At 39.8% G+C, this 22,503-nt stretch overlaps 1 protein-coding gene across 2 annotated transcripts in view; it reads right to left on the bottom strand.

Moving 5' to 3' along the window:
* IARS2 (isoleucyl-tRNA synthetase 2, mitochondrial) overlaps positions 1–22,464 on the bottom strand; it is a 68,527-nt gene extending 46,063 nt beyond the window's left edge. The window contains exons 1-2 of one of the 2 annotated variants that reach the window (XM_030868339.2): positions 22,103–22,464; positions 20,608–20,730 (exon numbers count right to left, since the gene is read on the bottom strand). In XM_030868339.2, the coding sequence (XP_030724199.1) occupies positions 20,608–20,730; positions 22,103–22,369 (390 nt within the window). In that variant the 5' untranslated portion in view covers positions 22,370–22,464. Of the gene's footprint in view, positions 1–3,082; positions 3,102–20,607; positions 20,731–22,102 lie in introns of those variants that run through there. The other variant, XM_030868340.2, reaches the window with a different exon arrangement.
* Positions 22,465–22,503: the final 39 nt, after the last annotated feature.

The following is a 22,503-nucleotide window of genomic DNA, read 5'->3' as shown; positions in this document are numbered from 1 at the left end:
AAGGAAAACTAAAAGGATATGTGACCAGCAGACCTACCCTAAGGAATGGCTAAAAAAAACTGTCTAAACAGAAAAAAAAACAATAAAGCAGAGATGCTGAAACATCAAGAAGGAAGAAAATGTATGGTAAACAAAAATATGGGTAAATATAATAAACGTTCCATTTCCTCAAGTCATCTAAATTATGTTTCACAGTTGAAAAGATAACTGTCAAACACTGTCTTATATGGACCAAAATACATGCAGAGGAAATATGTAAACCAAGCTAAAAGCAAGGGAAGGAAAAAAGATATAAAGGGACAACATGCTTCTAAATAATCCATGGATCAAAGAACTCTCAAAGGAAATTTTCAAAATACGATAAGATGGGGCTTCCCTGGTGGTGCAGTGGTTGAGGGTCTGCCTGCCGATGCAGAGGACATGGGTTCATGCCCCAGTCCGGGAAGATCCCACATGACGCGGAGCGGCTAGGCCCGTGAGCCATGGCTGCTGAGCCTGCGCGTCCGGAGCCTGTGCTCCGCAACAGGAGAGGCCACAACAGTGAGAGGCCTGCGTATCGCAAAAAAAAAAAAAAAAAAAACGATGAGATGAATAAAAATGGAAATTCAACATGACAAAATTTGTGGGACACAAGCTACAGGAGTGATGACACAGAAATTTATAGCAATAAAATACATACATTAGAAAAGAATAAAAGTCTGATCAATAATATAAAGTCTTATCTCAAAAACTAGAAAAAGAAAAACAAATGAGCCCAATGCAGGCAGAAGCAAGGAAACAATAAAAAAAAACAGAAATTGATGAAATTAAGAACAGAAAAATAAAAGAAAATTCAATGCAACAGAATTTGACTTCAGGCATGACAGTGTAAAAAAGCTACATGGATGGGATTGCCAGGAAAACTGGTGAAAATAATTTAAAACCCTAATCATTTAAAGCTTCTGGAGGGACTTCCCTGGTGGCGCAGTGGTTAAGAATCCCCCTGCCAATGCAGGGGACACAGGTTCAAGCCCTGGTCCGGGAAGATCCCACATGTCACGGAGCAACTAAGTCCGTGCGCCACAACTACTGAGCCTGCACTGTACAGCCCGTGAGCCACAACTACTGAAGCCCACGCACCTGCAGCCCGTGCTCTGCAACAAGAAAAGCCACAGCAACGAGAAGCCCGTGCACCCCAACAAAGAGTAGCCCCCACTCGCTGCAACCAAGACCCAACACCCAGCCATAAGTAAGTAAATAAATAAATTTATATTTAAAAATAAATAAAGCTTCTGGAAATGGTCCTAAGGGCATACAGCAAAGGAAGAAATATCTAAACAAGAAAAATGCCATGAAAGTTTGGCAAGAAAAATGAGAACCAAGACCACTCCCTCCCTCCAGCCTGCCAGCTCTGTAAGGCCGACTCCACTCCAGACCGTGCAGCCAAGGACACAGGGATCCTGGGGAGAGCAGGGGGTCGGCATTTATGATCCTGTCCACCTACCTGTTGCTGAGGCTACAAGGTCGAGATTCTCTACTTCTAAGACCCCACTCATGGAACAGAAACTTTACCGTGTGTGAGAGTCTGCTGGGAATACTGGAGCTCTAATCACCCTTGTTTGGGCTCATGAAATGGTGGTTCCACACCCGGAAAGGCAGTTCAAGAAGATCTCAGGCTAGTGACCCTCCCCATGGGTGCTCAGCTCCAAAAGTCGGGGTGTCTCTCACACAGAAGTGTAGTTTCCCCACTCCCAGTTCCAGAGCCCTGCCTGGCAGGTTCTGCCCGGGGGAAGGAGAAGCGGGCAGTAAAACAAATAGCTCTTACTCTCCTCCCAGCAACAGAGCAAGGAGAGGTTCAGGCCTAAGAGGGCTCTGAACAAGAGTAGAGGCTGTGGTGAAAGGTAATTGGGAAAAGGTTCATAGATTCAAGATGACAGAGCTAAACTCTAGGCCAGCTCATTTGCAGGAGAGAAGATGGCTGGGAGGAGTCCTCCTGAGATCAGAACAAGAATCAAAGACTGACCTCAGGAACCAATACTTCAAAGGACCCCAAATTTGATTGAATTAGTCTACAAAACAGTTTATGCCCAAGGGCACTGTTGAAAACAACAGAGCCAAGAGCTGGAAAATTTCAGAACAAAACAGATGGGTGTTGGCAGGGAAAGAGGATGGGAGCTCTGCCCAAACCACTATCCTCTGAGGGTGACTGAGCATACCCAAAGCTGCTCCTCCCTGGGAAACAACATCAGAGGCTTAACACTAGAGAAACATGGGACAGGGTGGGACCAGACCTCATGAAAATAACCCTGCCAGTCACCAAACATATAAACAAGCAAATTACAATGAAAAGCCAGGGCAGGAAGCAGGCGGTGGCAGAAAGACCAATATACAGACTTATTATATTACTAGAATGCCTAATTTCCAAGAACAAAAAAAATTACAAGACATACAAAGAAACACAAAAGTGTGGCATATAAACTGAAAAAAAAAGCAGGCAACATCAACTACCTATGAGGGCAACCAAATGTCAGGTTAACAGAAAAAGAATTCAAGACTGCCATTATAAACATGTATAAAGGGGAATTCCCTGGCAGTTCAGTGGTTAGGACTCGGCACTTTCACTGCTGTGGGCCTAGCTTCGATCCCTGGTTGGGGAACTAAGATCTCACAAGCCACTTGGCATGGCCAAAAAAAAAAAACAATGCGTAAAGAACTTAAAAGGAAACTAGGATTAAAGAGATAAAGGGAGGAATGATAATGATATCATATCAATAGAAAATATCAATAAAGAGACAGAAATTGCTATTTTTGTCAAAAAGACCAAAAGGGGAATTCCGGAGTTGAAAATAATAGCTGAAACAAAGAATTCCCTAGAGGGGCTCAACAGTATATATGAACTGGCAAAAGAAATAACTAGTGAATGTGAATACAGAGCAACAGAGATTACATAAAACAAAGAAAAAACAGAAAAAAGAACAGAAAAAAATGATCAGAGCCTCACAGAAATGTGGAACATGCATATTCAGTATACGAACATAATGGAAGGAATGGGAGTTTCAGAAGAAAGGAAAGGAGCTTAAAAATATACAAAAAAAAAGGGGACCTTCAAGATGGCAGAGGAGTAAGACGTGGAGATCACCTTCTTCCCCACAAATACATCACAAATACATCTACACGTGGAACAACTCCTACAGAACAGCTACTGAACGATGGCAGAAGACCTCAGACTTCCCAAAAGGCAAGAAACTCCCCTCGTACCTGGGTAGGGAAAAAGAAAAAAGAATAAACACAGACAAAAGAATAGGGACGGGACCTGCACCTCCGGGAGGGAGCTGAGACGGACGAAAGTTTCCACACACTAGGAAGCCCCTTCACTGGCGGAGACTGGGGTGGGGGGGGGGGGTGACAGGGGCGGGGAGGGGGGAAGCTTCGGAGCCGCGGAGGAGAGCGCAGCATCAGGGGCGCGGAGGACAAAGCGGAGAGATTCCCGCACAGAGGATCGGTGCCGACCAGCACTCACCAGCCCGAGAGGCTTGTCTGCTCACCCGCCGGGGCCGGCGGGGCTGGGAGCTGAGGCTCGGGCTTCTGTCGGAGCGCAGGGAGAGGACTGGGGTTGGCGGCGTGAACACAGCCTGCAGGGGGTTAGTGCACCACGGCTAGCCGGGAGGGAGTCCGAGAAAAGTCTGGAGCTGCCGAAGAGACTTTTTCTTGCCTCTTTACTTCCTGGTGCGCTAGGAGAGGGGATTAAGAGCCCTGCTTAAAGGAGCTCCAGAGACAGGCGCAAGCCGCAGCTATCAGCGGGGACCCCAGAGGCGGGCATGAGACGCTAAGGCTGCTGCCGCCGCCACCAAGAAGACTGTCTGCAAGCACAGGTCACTATCCACACCGCCCCTCCCGGGAGCCTGTGCAGCCCGCCACTGCCAGGGTCCCGTGATCCTGGGACAACTTCCCCGGGAGAACGCACAGCGCGCCTCAGGCTGGTGCAACGTCACGTTGGCCTCTGCTGCGCAGGCTCGCCCGGAATTCCATACCCCTCCCTCCCCCCGACCTGAGTGAGCCAGAGCCCCCGAATCAGCGGCTCCTTTAACCCTGTCCTGTATGAGCGAAGAACAGACGCCCTCAGGAGACCTACACGAAGAGGCGGGGCCGGTCCAAAGCTGAACCTCAGGAGCTGTGCAAACAAAGAAGAGAAAGGAAAATCTCTCCCAGCAGCCTCAGGAGCAGCAGATTAAAGCTCCACAGTCAACTTGATATACCTACCCTGCATCTCTGGAATACCTGAATAGACAACGAATCATCCCAAAATTGAGGCGGTGTACTTTGGGAGCAACTGTAGACCTGGGGTTTGCTTTCTGCATTTAATTTGTTTCTGGTTTTATGTTTATCTTAGTTTAGTATTTAGAGATTATTAACATTGGTAGATTTGTTTACTAATTTGGCTGCTCTCTTCCTTTTTACACATACACACACACACATATATACATACATATTTTTTTCCCCTTTTTCTGAGTGTGTATGTGTATGCTTCTTTGTGTGATTTGCTGTATAGCTCTGCTTTTACCATCTGTCCCAGGGTTCTACCCGTCCATCTTTTTTTGGTTTTTTTTAGTATAGTTTTCAGCACTTCTTATCATTCGTGGACTGTTTTTTTTTTGGTTTGGTTGCTCTCTTCTTTCTTACTTTGTTTTTTTATTATTATTACTTTCCTATATATTTTTATTTTATTTTATTTTATTTTATTTTGCGGTACGCGGGCCTCTCATTGCTGTGGCCTCTCCCATTGCGGAGCACAGGCTCCGGACGCGCAGGCTCAGTGGCCATGGCTCACGCGCCCAGACGTTCTGCGGCATGTGGGATCCTCCCAGACCGGGGTACGAACCCGCGTCCCCTGCATCAGCAGGCGGACTCTCAACCACTGCGCCACCAGGGAAGCCCTATTTTTATTTTTAATAATGTATTTTTTTTTACTTTTTATTTTAATAACTTTTTCTTTTCTTTCTTTCTCTCTCCCTCCTTCCCCTCTTCCCCCTCCCTCCCTCTGTCTGTCTGTCTCTCCCTCTCTCTTTCTTTCTTTACTCCCTTTTCTTCTGAGCTGTGTGGCTGACAAGGTCTTGGTGCTCCGGCCAGGTGTCAGGCCTGAGCATCTGAGGTGGGAGAGCTGAGTTCAGGACATTGGTCCACCAGAGATCTCCAAGCCCCACGTAATATCAAGCAGTGAAAGCTCTCCCAGAGACCTCCATCTCAACGCTAAGACCCAGCTCCACTCAACGACCAGCAAGCTACAGTGCTGGACACCCTATGCCAAGCAACTAGCAAGACAAAAACACAACCCCACCCATTAGCAGAGAGGCTGACTAAAATTATAATAAGGTGACAGACACCCGAAAACACACCGCTGGAAGCGGTCCTGCCGACCAGAAAGACAAGATCCAGCCTCATGCACCAGAACACAGGCACTAGTCCCCTCCACCAGGAAGCCTACACAACCCACTGACCCAACCTTACCCACTGGGGGCAGACACCAAAAATAACAGGAATTATGAACCTGCAGCCTGCAAAAAGGAGACCCCAAACACAGTAAGTTAAGTAAAATGAGAAGACAAATACACAGCGGATGAAGGAGCAAGATAAAAACCCACCAGACCAAACAAATGAAGGGGAAATAGGCAGCCTACCTGAAAAAGAATTCAGAGTAATGACAGTAAAGATGATCCAAAATCCCGGAAATAGAATGGAGAAAATACAAGAAACGTTTAACAAGGACCTAGACGAACTAAAGAGCAAACAAACATTGATGAAAAACAATAAATGAAATTATAAATTCTCTAGAACGAATCAATAGCAGAATAACTCAGGCAGAAGAAAGGATAAGTGACCTGGAAGATAAAATAGTGGAAATAACGACCACAGAGCAGAATAAAGAAAAAAGAATGAAAAGAGTTGAGGACAGTCTCAGAGACCTCTGGGACAACATTAAACGCAACAGCATTCAAATTATAGGGGTCCCAGAAGAAGAAGAGAAAAAGAAAGGGACTGAGAAAATATTTGAAGAGATTATAGTTGAAAACTTCCCTAACACGGGAAAGGAAATAGTCAATCAAGTCCAGGAAGTGCAGACAGTCCCATACAGGATAAATCCAAGGAGAAACATGCCAGGGCACATATTACTCAAACTATCAAAAATTAAATACAAAGAAGCAAGGGAAAAGCAACAAATAATATACAAGGGAATCCCAATAAGGTTAACAGCTGATATTTCAGCAGAAACTCTACAAGCCAGAAGGGAGTGGCGGGACATATTTAAAGTGATGAAAGGGGAAAACCTACAAGCAAGATTACTCTACCCAGCAAGGATCTCATTCAGATTCTATGGAGAAATTAAAAGCTTTACAGACAAGCAAAAGCTAAGAGAATTCAGCACCACCTAGCTTTACAACAAATGCTAAAGGAACTTCTCTAGGCAGGAAACACAAGAGAAGGAAAAGACCTACAATAACAAACCCAAAACAATTAAGAAAATGGTAATAGGAAAATACATATCGTTAACTACCTTAAAGGTAAGTGGATTAAATGCTCCAACCAAAGACATACTCTGGCTGAATGGATACAAAAACAAGAGCGATATAATTGCTGTCTACAAGAGAGCCACTTCAAACCTAGGGACACATACAGACTGAAAGTGAGGGGATGGAAAAAGATATTCTATGCAAATGGAAATCAAAAGAAAGCTCGAGTAGCAATTCTCAATTCAGACAAAACAAACTTTAAAATAAAAACTATTACAAGAGACAAAGAAGGACAATACGTAATGATCAAGGGATCAATCCAACAAGAAGATATAACAATTGTAAATATTTATTCACTTAACACAGGAGCACCTCAGTACATAAGGCAAATGCTAACAGCCACAAAAGGGGAAATTGACAGTAACACAACAATAGTAGGGAACTTTAACACCCCACTTTCACCAATGGACAGACTAACCGAAATGAAAATAAATAAAACACAAGCTTTAAATGATACACTAAACAAGATGGACTTAATTGGTATTTAAAAGACATTGCATCCAAAAACAACAGAATACACTTTCTTCTCAAGTGCTCATGGAACGTTCTCCAGGATAGATCATATTTTCGGTCACAAATCAAGTCTTGGTAAATTTAAGAAAACTGAAATCATATCAAGTATCTTTTCCAGCCACAACGCTATGAGACTAGATATCAATTACAGGAAAAAGTCTCTAAAAAACAACAAGCACACGGAGGTTAAACAATACACTACTAAATAACCAGGAGAACACTGAAGAAATCAAAGAGAAAATCAAAAAATACCCAGAAACAAATGACAGTGAAAACATGATGACCCAAAACCTATGGGATGCAGCAAAAGCAGTTCTAAGAGGGAAGTTTATAGCAATACAATCCTACCTCAAGAAACAAGAAAAATCTCAAATAAACCACCTAAACTTACACCTAAAGCAAGCAGAGAAAGAAGAACAAAAAAACCCCCAAAGTTAGCAGAAGGAAAGGAACCATAAAGTTCAGATCAGAAATAAATTATAAAAGAAATGAAGGAAACAATAGCAAATATAAATAAAACTAAAAGCTGATTCTTTGAGAATATAAACATAATTGATAAACTATTAGCCAGACTCACCAAGAAAAAAAGAGAGAAGGCTCAAATCAACAGAATTATAAATGAAGAAAGAGCAGTAACAACTGACACTGCAGAAATCCAAAGGATCATGAGAGATTACTACTAGCAACTATATGCCAATAAAATGGACAACCTGGAAGAAATGGACAAATTCCTACAAAAGGACAACCTTCCAAGACTAAACCAGGAAAAATAGAAAATATAAACAGATCAATCACAAGCACTGAAATTAAAACTGTGATGAAAAATCTTCCAACAAACAAAATCCCAGGACCAGGTGGCTTCACAGGTAAATTCTATCAAACATTTAGAGGAGAGCTAATACCTATCCTTCTCAAACTCTTCCAAATTATAGCAGAGGGAGGAACACTCCCAAACTCATTCTACGAGGCCACCATCACCCTGATACCAAAACCAAAGATGTCACAAAAAAAGAAAACTACAGGCCAATATCACTGATGAACGTAGATGCAAAATTCCTCAACAAAATACTAGCAAACAGAATCCAAAAACACATTAAAAGGATCATACACCATGATCAAGTGGGGTTTCTCCCAGGAATGCAAGGATTCTTCAGTATACACAAATCAATCAATGTGATAAGCCATATTAACAAATTGAAGGGGAAAAACCATATGATCATCTCAATAGATGCAGAAAAAGCTTTCGACAAACTTCAACAACCATTTATTATAAAAAACCTCTGGAAAGTAGGCATAGAGGGAACTTACCTCAACATAATAAAGGCCATATATGACAAACCCACAGCCAACATCATCCTCAGTGGTGAAAAAACGAAACCATTTCCTCTAAGATCAGGAACAAGAAAAGGTTGCCCACTCTCACCACTAGTACTCAACATAGTTTTGGAAGTTTTAGCAGAAGCAGTTAGAGAAAAAAAAGAAATAAATGGAATTCAAATCGGAAAAGAAGTAAAGCTGTCACTGTTTCCAGATGACATGATACTATACACAGAGAATCCTGAAGATGCTACAAGAAAACTACTAGAGCTAATCAATGAATTTGGTAAAGTAGCAGGATACAAAATTAATGCACAGAAATCTCTTGCATTCCTATACACTAATGATAAAAAACCTGAAAGAGAAATTAAGGAACCACTCCCATTTACCACTGCAACAAAAAGAATCAAATACCTAGGAATAAACCTACCTAAGGAGACAAAAGCCCTGTATGCACAAAACTATAAGACACTGATGAAAGAAATTAAAGATGATATAAACAGATGGGAGAGATATACCATGTTCTTGAATTGGAAGAATGAAGACTGTGAAAATGACTGAACTACTCAAAGCAATCTACACATTCAATGCAATCCCTATCAAACTACCAATGGCATTTTTTACAGAACTAGAACAAAAAATTTCATAATTTGTATGGAAACACAAGACTCCAAACAGCCATAGCAATGTTAAGAAAGGAAAACAGAGCTGGAGGAATCAGGCTCCCTGAATTCAGACTGTACTGCAAAGCTACAGTAATCAAGACAGTATGGTACTGGCACAAAAATAGAAATATAAGGGCTTCCCTGGTGGCGCAGTGGTTGAGAGTCCGCCTGCCGATGCAGGGGACATGGGTTCGTGCCCCGGTCTGGGAAGCTCCCACATGCCACGGAGCGGCTGGGCCCATGAGCCATGGCCGCTGAGGCTGCGCATCCGGAAGGGGCCACAACAGTGAGAGGCCCATGTAAAAAAAAAAAAAAAAAAAAAAAAATCCATTCAGCCACTCTGTTTTTCCCAAAAAAAAAAAAAAAAAAAAGAAATATAGATCAATGGAACAGGAGAGAAAGCCCAGAGATAAACCCACGCACATATGGTCACCCTACCTTTGATAAAGGAGGCAAGAGTATACAATAGAGAAAAGACAGCCTCTTCAATAAGTGGTGCTGGGAGAAGTAGACAGCTACAAGTAAAAGAATGAAATTAGAACACTCTCTGACACCATACAGAAAAAAAACTCAAAATGTATTAGAGACCTAAATGTAAGGCCAGACACTATAAAACTCTTAGAGGAAAACATAGGCATAACACTCTGTGACATAAATCACAGCAAGATCCTTTTTGACCCACCTCCTAGAGAAATGGAAATAAGAACAAAAATAAACAAATGGGACCTAATGAAACTTAAAAGCTTTTGCACAGCAAAAGAAACCATAGAAAAGATGAAAAGACAACCCTCAGAATGGGAGAAAATATTTGCAAAAGAAGCAACTGACAGAGGATTAATCTCTAAAATATGCAAGCAGCTCATGCAGCTCAATATCAGCATCAAAAAAACAAATAACCCAATCCAGAAATGGGCAGAAGACCTAACCAGACATTTCTCCAAAGAAGATATACAGATTGCCAACACACACATGAAATGATGCTCAACATCACTATTAGAGAAATGCAAATCAAAACTACCATGAGGTATCACCTCACAGCAGTCAGAATAGCCATCATCAAAAAATCCACAAACAATAAATGCTGGAGAGGGTGTGGAGAAAAGGGAACCCTCTTGCACTGTTGGTGGGGATGTAAATTGATACAGCCACTATGGAGAACAGTATGGAGGTTCCTTAGAAAACTAAAAATAGAACTGTCATATGACCCAGCAATCCCACTACTGGGCATATACCCTGAGCAAACCATAATTCAAAAAGAGTCATGTACCACAATGTTCATTGCAGCTCTATTTACAATAGCCAGGATATGGCCGCAACCTAAGTGTCCATCGACAGATGAATGGATAAAGAAGACGTGGCGCATATATACAATGGAATATTACTCAGCCATAAAAAGAAACGAAATTGAGTTATTTGTAGTGAGGTGGATGGACCTAGAGTCTGTCATACAGAGTCAAGTAAGTCAGAAAGAGAAAAATAAATACCAAATGCTAACACATATATATGGAATCTAAAGAAAAAAAAATGGTTCTAAGAACCTAGGGGCAGGACAGGAATAAAAATGCAGATGTAGATGTAGAGAATGGACCTGAGGACATGGGGAGGGGGAAGGGTAAGCTGGGACAAAGTGAGAGAGTGGCATGGACTTATATATACTACCAAATGTAAAACAGATAGCTAGTGGGAAGCAGCCGCATAGCACAGGGAGATCAGCTCGGTGCTTTGTGACCACCTAGAGGGGTGTGATAGGGTGGGTAGGAGGGAGATGCAAGAGGGAAGGAGATATGGGGAGATATATATATATAGCTGTTTCACTTTGTTATAAAGCAGAAACTACCACACCATCATAAAGCAATTATACTCCAATAAAGATGTTAAAAAAATTTTTTAAATATATACAAAAAAATAATAGTTGACAATTTCTGAAATTTACTGAAAAACACTAACCTACTCAACCAGAAAGCCAAATGAAGTCCAAGAAGAATAAACACAGACGAATCCAAGCAAAGATACATTAAAAATGCTGGAAGTGAGAAATGAGAAAACCTTGAAAGCAGCAAGAGAAAAAAAGACTATCTACAAGAGAACCCCAATAACACTAACAGCTGAGTTGTCAGCAGAAACAACGTAGGGCAGAGAGCAGTGGGATCACGTATTGAAAGTGCTCAAAGAAAACATTCTCAACCAAGAATCCTACATCCAGCAGAGCTAAATTGAAAAAATGGAAGCAAGATAAAGCCACTCTTTTATTTAAAAAAAAAAAAAAAAGAAAGAAAAAAAGAGAAAGAGAGAGAGGGAATGAATTTGTTGCTGCAGACCCATCTCATAGGAAAGGACATGAGAGGATGTTTTTCAGGCTAAAAGCAAGTGCCCACAGATGGTAATTCAAATCCACAGGAAAAAAACATTCCATAAGATGTTACAGAAAAACCCTGAACGAAGTTTTTGGCCAACTGAATACTCTCTTCTCCTAACTGGTGTAAAAGGCAAATGTTCAAAAATATGTATGTAATGTGTTGTCCAGTGTAAAACATACAGAAATATAATATATTTGCTGATAACAGCACAAAGGAGGTATATATGAGAAAGGCTGCGTTGGGCTAAGAAAATGACTACAGATGGGAATGTAATTTGGTGCTGCCACTATGGAAAATAGCATGGAGTTTCCTCAAAAAATTAAAATAGAACTATGATATGATCCATCAATTCCATTTCTGGGTATTTATCTGAAGGAAATGGAAACACTTGGAAATATATGTGCACCCCCATGTTCACTGCCCCATTATTTACAACAGTCAAGGCAGGGAAACAACCTAAGTACCCATTGATGGATGAATGAATATGGAAAATGTGTTCTATATATACAATGGAATATTATTCAGCCATAAAAAAGAAGAAAATCCTGCTATTTGCAACAACATAGATGGAACTTGAGAGTGTTATGCTAAATAAAGTAAGTCAGACAAAGAAAAGCAGATACCCTATGATCTAACTTATATGTGGAATATAAAAAAAAATCAAACTCCTAGAAAGATTCTAAGTTTGATGAAATCAAATTTATCTGTTTTTCCTCTTATATATCATGGATTTTTTAAAAAATCAAACAGAGAACAGATTGGTGGTTGCCATAGGTGGGGGCTGGGGGGGTTGGAGATATGGGTGACTGGTCAGAAGGTACAAACTCCAAATTATAATACTTACCAGCTCTGGGGATGTAAGGTACAGCATGCTGACTATAGTAACAACACTGTATTATATATTTTAAAGTTGCTAAGAGGGTAGATCTTAAAAGTTTTCACCATAAGAAAATAAAAATTTAGAACTATGTGACACAATGGATATTAACTAAACTTACTGTGGTAATCATTTCACTATATGTATATATATATGTAATATTATATTATATATAATATATATATAATATATATATAATAAATATATATATAAATAAAACTGGGGGTAATTTTTAAAAATTAGTTCTCACAAAAAATTTGCATACTGCTTGCTGTTTACTACCTACCCACACAATTGACCTGGTACCTGCTAATACTCCCAAAATTCAAAGTCAAAAAAATTATTCTAAATTTTAATGTAAAGGCAAAGAAACCAAAATAGCTAAAGCAATTTTGAAAAAAAAAAAGGGAAAAATCAGACTACCAAATTTCAAAATTTACTCTACAGCCATAGTAGACAAAACTGTGGTATTTGTGGAAAGAGAGACATACAGAACAAAAAAACCAAACAGAATATCCAGAAATAGGCCCACACAAGTTTGCCCAACTGATTTTTGACATTGGTACAAAAACAATTCATTAGGGAAAAGATAATAATGGTGCTGGAGCAAGTAAACAACCATATGGGAAAAAATAAACCTCAATCTAAGCCTCACACCTTATATAAACCCAAGACAGATCATGGGATTTAAATGTAAAGTGTAAAACTTTTAGAAAAAAAAAAATCTTCAGGACCTCAGGTTAGGCAAAGAGTTCTTAGACATGACACTAAAGGCATGATTCATGAAAGGAAAAACTGATAAATTAGACTTCATCAAAATTTAAAACTTTCAATTTGCAACATACCCTGTTAAGAGGATGAAAACACAAGCTACAGGCTGGGAGAAATAGTTGCAAACCACGTATCCTGGCAAAGATTTAGTACCTAGAATATATTAAAAGCTCTCAAAATAAAATAGTAAAAAATTAAACAATCTAATTAGAAAATGGCCAAAAGACATAAAGAGACATTTCACCAAAGAGGCTCAACAGATGGCAAATAAATAGATGGAGAAGTGTTTAACATCACTAGCCATTAAGGAAATGCAAATTTAAAACCAAAATGGGATACACAGCCATCAGAATGGCTAGAATAAAAAACAGTGACAACACCAAATGCTGCTGACATGCAGAGAAACAAGATCATTCGTACGTTACTGGTAGGAATGTAAAATGCTAAAAGCCACCACTTAAACCAGTTTGGTATTTTCTTAAAAAACTAAACATGCAACTACCATATGACCCAGCAAGTGCAGTCCTGGGCATTTATCCCACAGAAATGAAAACTTACATTCAGACAAAAACCTATACGTGAATGTTTATAGTAGCTTTATTCCTAATAATATAAAAAACTGGCAACAAGCCAGGTGTTAACAGGTGAATGGTGAAACAACCTGTGGTACATCACACCAAGGGATACCACTCAGCAATAAGACAGACTATTATTGATATGCTCAGTAACCTGGATGAGTCTCAGGGAAATTATGCTGAGTGAAAAAAGTCAATCCCCAAAACTGTATGATTACATTTACACAGCATTCTTGAAATGACAAAAATATAGAAGTAGAGAACAGATTAGTAGTTAGAACAGCTAAAGGAGGTGGTGGGAAAAGAGGGAAATGAATATAGCTATAAAAGGGCATCATGAGGGATTCTTGATGGAAATGTTTGGTATCTTGATTGTATCGATGTCAGCATCCTGGTTGTGATATGGTAGTTTTGCAGGATGTTACCACTGGGGGAAACTGGGTAAAATGTACAAGGAGTCCTCTCTATTTTTTCTTACAAATGCACTTGAATCTACAATTACTTCAAATATAAACTTTAATTAAGACAAAATTTGAATGATATTGCTTTCGAATAGCATGTACTTAAAAAACAATAAAAAAAAAAACCAAGCACTTCAGTTTTGTCCATGAAAAGAAATAAATGCCCTTTTTACCATCTGATGTAATATGTCTAATAATTTGAAAGTGAGCTATCAAGCAGCATAATTTGGCCTCTGTGGAAGCAAACAAACTTAATACTGAGGAATGTGCAATATGTGTAACACATCTCAAATGTTTCAGAAGTTTTCAATACAATTAACTGTTCTAATACATTGTACAATACATATTATAATTCTGCTTTAATAGCAATACTGACTTGTTTAGTGACCAGATTTCTGGTTTTGAAAATACAGACAGATGTCAAAGGTCATGCCCTCTCCAAATTTTCCATTAAAGTATACATAAAAATAAAGGACTGAAAAAAATAGTGAATAAATTTTGGTACATTCTCTCAGTGGAATGCTACTAACCAATTAAAGACAACTAAAAAGGAATCAATTATTGACATCTATAACAGCACCTACGAGTATCAAAAAATACTACATGAGTTAAAGAAGCCAGACACAAAAGAATATGTTATGATTCAACCCACCTGAAATTTTACAATGGGAAAAAAAATTAAAGCAATAGAAACCAAAACAGTGATGAGGGCAGGGACTCCTCATTCTATGAGGCCAACATTACCCTGATACCAAAACCACACAAGGACACTACTAAAAAAAGAAAATTACAGGCCAATATTACTTATGAACACAGAAGCAAAAATCCTCAACAAAATGTTAGCAAAGTGAATTCAATAATTCATTAAAAGGATCATACACCATGATCAAGTAGGATTTATTCCAGGGATGAAAGGATGATTCAGTTTCTGCAAATCAATCAATGTGATACATCACATTAACAGAACAAAGAATAAAAATCATATGATCATTTCACAAGGTGCAGAAAAAGTGTTTGCCAAAATCCATTTATGATAAAACTCTCAACAAACTGGGTATAGAGAGAACATAACCTGAAATAATAAAGGCCATATTTGACAAACCCACAGCTAACATCATACTCAGTGGTGAAAAGCTAAAAGCTTTTCTTCTGAGATCAGGAACAAGACAAGGGTGTCCACTCTTACCACTTTTATTTCAACATAGTAGTAGAAGTCCTAGCCACAGCAATCAGACAAGAAAAAGAAATAAAAGGAATCTAAATCGGAAAGGAAGAAGTAAAACTGTCACTGTTTGCAGATGACATAATACTATATATGGAAAATCCTAAAGATGTCACAAAAAACTATTAGAATTCATCAAGTTCAGTACAGTTGCGGGATACAAAAATAATATACAGAAATCTTTTGCATTTCTTTACACAAACAACAAACTATCAGAAATAGAAATTAAGAAAACAATCTCATTTACAACTGCATTAAAAAGAATAAAATACCTAGGAATAAATCTAAGGTAAAAGATCTGTGCTCCAAAAGCTATGGCACTGATGAAAGAAACTGAAGATGACACAAACAAATGCAAACAAATGGAAAGATATATGCTGCTCATTGATTGGAAGAATATTGTTAAAATGACCATACTATCCAAGACAATCTACAGATTCAATGCAATCCCTATCAAGATACCAACAACATTTTTCACAGAACTAGAACAAATAATTCTAAAATTTATATAGAAACACAAAAGACCCTGAACAGCCAAAACAATCTTGATAAGGAAGAACAAAGCTGGAGGTATCATGCACTCTGATTTCAAACTACACTACAAAGCCACAGTCATCAAAACAGTATGATACTGGAACAAAAACCAGACACATTAATCAATGTAACAGAATAGAGAGCCCAGAAATAAACCCCACATTTATATGGCCAATGAATCTATGACAAAGGAGGCAAAAATGTACAATGGGAAAAAGACAGTCTCTTCAATAAATGATGTTGGGAAAACTGCATAGCTACATGGAAAAGAATGACACTAGACCACTTTCATATACCATATACAGAGATAAACTCAAAATGGATTAAAGACTTGAATTTAAGACTCCTAGACAAAAACAAAGGCAGTAAGCTCTCGGACATGGGTCTTAGCAATGTTTTTTTGGATCTTTCTCCTCAGGCAAGGGCAACAAAAGCAAAAATAAATAGGACTACATCAAACTAAAAAGCTTTTTGCACAGTGAAGGGAACAATCTAGAAAACTAAAAGGCAATCTAGGGAATGGGAGAAGATTTTCAAATGAGATGTCCAATAAGGAGTTAATATACAAAATCTATAAAGAACTCACACAACTCAACAGCAAAAAAAGAAAGAAAAGAAAACACACACACACACACACACACACACACACACACACAAAACTCAACTAAAGAATAGGCAGAGGACCTGAACAGACGTTTTTCCAAAGAAGATATACAGATGGCCAACAGGCACATGAAAAGATATACTCAATATCACTAATCATCAGGGAAATGCAAGTCAAAAGCACACTCAGATATCACCTCATACCTGTAAGAATGTCTATTACCAAAGAGACAACAAATAATAAGGACACAGAGAAAAGGGAACCCTTGTCTACTATTGGTAGGAATGTAAATTGATACAACAATTATGGAAGACAGTATGAAAATTCCTCAAAAATTAAAATCAGAACTATCAATACCATACTATTTAGCAATTCCACTTCCGGGTATTTATCTGAAGAAGACAAAGACACTAATTTGAAAAGATACACACATTTCCATGTTCACAGCAGCATTATTTACAATAGCAACCTAAGATATGGAAGCAACCTAAGTGTCTATCAATAGATGCATAGATAAAGGGTATGTGGCATATATATAAAATGGAATATTACTCAGCCATAAAAAAACAATAAAATCTTGCCACTTGGGACAACATGAATGGACCTAGAAATAAGTGAAATAAGTTAGACAGAGAAAGACAAATATCGTATGATTTCACTTATATGTGGAATCAAACAAAACAAAACAAACAAATATAAAAAAAAAAACAGACTCATACAGAGAACAAACTGGTGGTTGCCAGAGGGAAAGGGGGTAGGGTGATGTTCAAAAAGGTGAAAGGAAAGGTGAAAGGGATTCAGAAGTCCAATTTACACTTATAAAATAAATAAGTCACAGGGATGTTATGTACAGTATAGGGAATATAGTAATATTGTAATAAATTGTATCATGACAGCAACCAGACCTACTATGGTGATCATTTTGTACTGTATAAAAATATTGAATCACTATGTTGTACACCTAAAACTAATTAATATTGTAAATCAATTATACTTCAATAAATGTATGTATATATATACACATATATACATGTCTTCTATATCTTGCACTGGGAGATTAACAGATGTATACAGCTGTCATAACTCATCAAACTGAATAATTTAAGATTGGTGCATGTTACCACAGGTTATTCTGGAAAAAAATTTTTGAGAACAATGAAATTATACATTCGTCTAGTACTATGCAAAGGTGCCAGTCTATTTCAAGAGAAAGAGCTTTACATCATAATGTAAGTCAACTCACTGCTTCCTTCATCAAGAAAGTCTTGCTACAAAAATAGTCACTAAACTGTGTGCTTAGTAACCAAGTTGATTTACATTCTGGTTGAAGCTCTCTATTTCAACACAGGCAGGGCTGTAACATACAATTGGATATCAACAGCCGCTCAGCTGGGCTAGCAGCCTGTGGGAGAAGGATGAAAGAAGAAATAGGGCTTAGAACAAGCTTAAACTTGAAAATCCCTTCCATTCCTCTCAAATTCAAAGGAATTTTGTATTCCATTTCATATCATGTGTTACAGTCTGAATGTCTGTGTGTCCCCAAAACCCCTCCTTTCATATGTTAGAGCCATAACCCTCAATGTGTTGGGAAATGAAATTTTGGGGGTAATTAGGGTTAGATGATGTCATAAGAGTGGGGCTCTAATGATGGAAACAGTGCCCTTATAAGAAAAGCGTTCTTCCCCTCTCCCCTTCTTCCCTCCACCACCCCCTACCCCCATGTGAGGACACAGTGAGAAGGTAGCTTTCTGTAAGCAAGGAAGAGAGCCAAGATCAGCTGGCACCTTAATCTTGGACTTCCCAGCCTCCAGAACTGTAAGAAATAAATGTATGTTTGTTAAGCCACTCAGTCTAAGGTATTTTGTTATAGCAGCCCAAGCAGATTAATATGTATCTTAACATAAAATGGTTTTGAATAACTGGTTAAATATCTTTTTTCTCCCAAACTACAAATAAAATTGATATTATGGGAAGATATACCACACTTACTCTAGTTTTAAAAATACCACCCAAGACTGGGGTATCATAATACCTTAAATGGATCAATCACATACCTGCCTATTTTATTTTATCTTATTTTATTTTTTAATTTAATTTTTCTTTAATTTTCTTTATTTTATTCTATGCTATTCTATTTATTTATTTCTGGCCTTGTGATGCAGCTTGCAGGATCTTAGATCCCCTACCAGGGACTGAACTCAGGACCCCGGCAGTGAGAGCCCCGAGTCCTAACCACTGGACCACCAGGGAATTCCCATGCGTCTTATTTTAAATAGAAAAACAAGGTTTAATTTATAAAAGTGCTCAAACATATCCATTGTAAATATTGGATGATACCCATAATGCAAGAACAGAAGGAAAAAATTACACGCCATTTTGTCTACAAATGGGGGCATTTTGGGCTTCCCTGGTGGCGCAGTGGTTGAGAATCCGCCTGCCGATGCAGGGGACACGGGTTCATGCCCCGGTCCGGGAAGATCCCACATGCCGCGGATTGGCTGGGCCTGTGAGCCATGGCCGCTGAGCCTGTGCGTCTGGAGCCTGTGCTCCACAACGGGAGAGGCCACAACAGTGGGAGGCCCGTGTACCGCAAAAAAAAAAAAAAAAAAGGAGTATTTCAAGGAGTCTTACAAGGCTCATCCAAGTACCTGAGTAAGTTGAATACAAGGGAAAAAAAATTCTGACTGGATGCTAGAAATTAAGATTTAGATACTCTTCTAGACTCAAAAGGAACACTGATGTCAAGCAACAAAATCACTGCTTTGCAAAAGGCATGCATGTGTAATTACTGCTCTACTTGGCAAAAAAGTCTCTTGGGGTTCTGTAGGGGGTGGGAGGGAATGCCAAATGAATTTAAAAAGTCAAGGAGAGTACTAATATAAAATGATTTAACCTAATGTAGGTGAGAAATAAGAATCAGTAAAGAAAGGTCAGCTGATAAATAGCCTGTAATAAAAACAACTGTTTCCTGGAAAGCAGACCACTTAACTACTATTACCTCAGCATAACCATGAAGCAAGCTATAACCATTCTTACTCTTCATGGTAGAAAGCAGAGAAAGCCTACGTGACATTCAGGGAAGTCAAGTGAGTTCTCTTAGAGGAGAACCTAAATTTCTCACTCAATTCATTTACTATTTAAAATGCACCTAGCAGCCACCCCTCAAAAACAAAACAAAATGCAACCCTGAACTGTATAGGGTGATGACCTATCACTTTACATATCCAGTATGGACCTCTCGCCTCCAACTGCCTATTTAATATCTCCACCTGCACGTCTCATCTTGTCTCAAGGGAAACATGCCCAGGTCTGAACTCCTGACTTCTTCCCCCAAACTGATCTTCCCAGTCTTCTCCATCTCAGGTAAGAGCTCTTCTGACTTTCTAAGTGCTCGAGATGCTTCTTGGAGGCATCCTTGACTCTTCTCATTTTCCCACCCCACACATCTAATCCATCAGCAAATCCTGTCAGCTCTACCTCCAAACTATACCCAGAACCTGACTATTTCTCACACCACTTTCATGGCTTCAACCCTGGTCAAAATGGCCATCATCTCTCTCCTGAATTATGCACTAGTCCCCTTCTTAGTCTCCCTATTTCCAAACTCCCTCTACCTCTACAGTCTATTGCTCACACAGCAGCCAAGAATGACCTAATCACCTCTCAAAGGCCCCACCTCCAAATACAACCACATTAGGGATTAGGTTTCAACGTATTATTCGCAGGGGGCGGGAGCCAGGACGACACACAGACAAATATTCAGTCTATAGCAGTTGCTATATTATCTAACATATTAAATATTTTACTTATTTATCTTATTATGCCTTCCTGTTTAGAGCACGAGCTCCATAAAGCCAGGACTTATCCTTATTTTGTTCACTGCTATTCCCAGAGTCTAAACAATACCTGGCACATAATAGGCGCTCAATAATGATTTACTGAATAAAATGATACTTACTAACATAAAATAAGTTCAAAGCAAATACAAGTGATGTTATTTTTCACACAGTACTGAAACTGTTTATTGCTACTTTCTATTAAGACATTTTAGTTTAAGTATGCCAATGCAAATTTACATAACTGTCATAAAACTAGAATATACTCTTTTGCAAAGTGTATTTAAATAAAGGTGTTCCCTCAAGTCTTGTAACCTAAATTATAATTACCTTATTTAAAGCATGTCCAACATGAGGGTCACCATTTGCATAAGGAGGTCCATCGTGAAGACAAAACTCTGTCTTCACTTTTCTTTCTCTTTGCCATGAATAAAGTTCCAAAAATCCACATTTCTGTTTAAAAAGAACAATAATGTCTGAACATCATGTAAATACATACTCCTGAATCTTACCATAAATAACAACCAACACTTGCTTATTTCCTATCCCATTCTAATGTATTCAACTCTAAAACACAAATGGTGAGGTTTCTAAAATGCACATCTGAGTATTCATCTTTTAATACTTTTGAATAGCTTCTCCGTAGACTTCAGTTTAAAGTCTAAGTGCTTTATAAACGTATACAGGACCCTACAAAGGTTTAGTACCACTAAGTTCTTGGGCAGTCTCTCAGCACTCCCCACCCTCCACTCCATGGTGAAGGACCTGAAGATCCCCCATCTCTCTCTCTCTCTCTCTCTCTCTCTCTCTCTCTCTCTCACACACACACACACACACACACACACACACACACGTACTCACATCTTATTCCTGCTATCCTTTGGCCTCAACACTTGCTACTCTCTTAATTTGGAATAACACTGATTGTAATCCCACTGTCCTTCCCCCACTTGCTGTGTAACCTTGACCAAGTCATTTTGCCTTTGTAGGCCTATTCCCTCATCTGAAAAAAATGTTAATAATATCCAACTCACCGAGCTGGTGTGAAGATTATACGAGAAAATATCTGCAACTGTCACAGTTCCAGAAATACAGAAGGTACTGGATAAAACGCTTTAAAAAATTAGATGGCCAAAACAGGTTTGTGAGTCTAGAACTCTGAGAGCTGTCATAAGAATATTTAATCTAAGCATATTTACTTAGACAATACATCCAAAATATCAGGGATTTTAAAGACTCTATAATTACACAAACTAACAAGTGAATCTCTGCCCTTAGAAAATTCAGTCTAATACAGGACACAGAGGCACAGTTTAGGAAGCGGACTCTAAGGAAGTAACCACAGCTACCTGACCTTTCAAACAAGCCGTAATTCCAACTAGGGACCTACTGATACCACAAGAGTGAGCTTCAACTTCTCATAATCGAATTTTTATTTATATGTGTACATGTTAATTTACTTTTTAAAAGCCACTGGAAAAGCGTTCAAATTCGACTGGTTCTGTCTAAACTAAAACTGGGACTTCTATTCCATCCGTGCTGAGCATCGCTGGTTCCCCCTTAGCATTCCGCTCTGGAACCGGCCACCTCTATGGTACTTGCCTAGAGGTTTGTGCACTTCTGTTTTCACCCAATACAACCTGTGGGAAGCGCATGATTTCCACTGACCTGGTCGCAATACCCCCGGCCCAAAAGGGCCTGGAGCCTGCGGCCGGGTCCCGCCCCACCCGGGGTGTGAGTGGCCCGGGCGTGGCTCCGGGAAGGGCCCGTGTCCCCCCTCCCGAGGACCCCTCCCGGCCCGCGCCGCGCACAGGCCGGTCCGTACCTGTTGGACCTCCAGCTCCGTGTCGGGCTGCTGGCGGCCCAGCAGCTTCATGGGGAAGCTGGTCTGCGGCAGCAACACCGTGTCCCGATAGCTGCCATTACTCGAATTCTGCAGCTGGTTACTGGCCCCGGTGACTGACCGCACCAAAAGCCTCCTCGTCGCCCCTCGCCAGCCAGGCCGACGAGGAAGGCGGGGCGGCACCCACAAATTCCGGGCCACGGCCAGGGCCGCTGCTCCCGGCCCGCGAGGGCGCAGCCCGCACCGCATGGCGAGCCAAGCCAACCCCAGGCTCCGGAGAGGCGCCGGGGCCTAGCTTCCCGCCCGGCTCTGGGGAAGAGGAAGGCCAGAGCACCTGCGCGCGCCTCAGCAGGACTGCGCAAGCGCGGGGCAGGGAAGGGGCG

The sequence above is a fragment of the Globicephala melas genome, chromosome 1 (assembly GCF_963455315.2).
Source record: "Globicephala melas chromosome 1, mGloMel1.2, whole genome shotgun sequence".
NCBI lineage: Eukaryota > Metazoa > Chordata > Mammalia > Artiodactyla > Delphinidae > Globicephala > Globicephala melas.
This window is presented reverse-complemented; position numbering and strand designations above follow the sequence as displayed.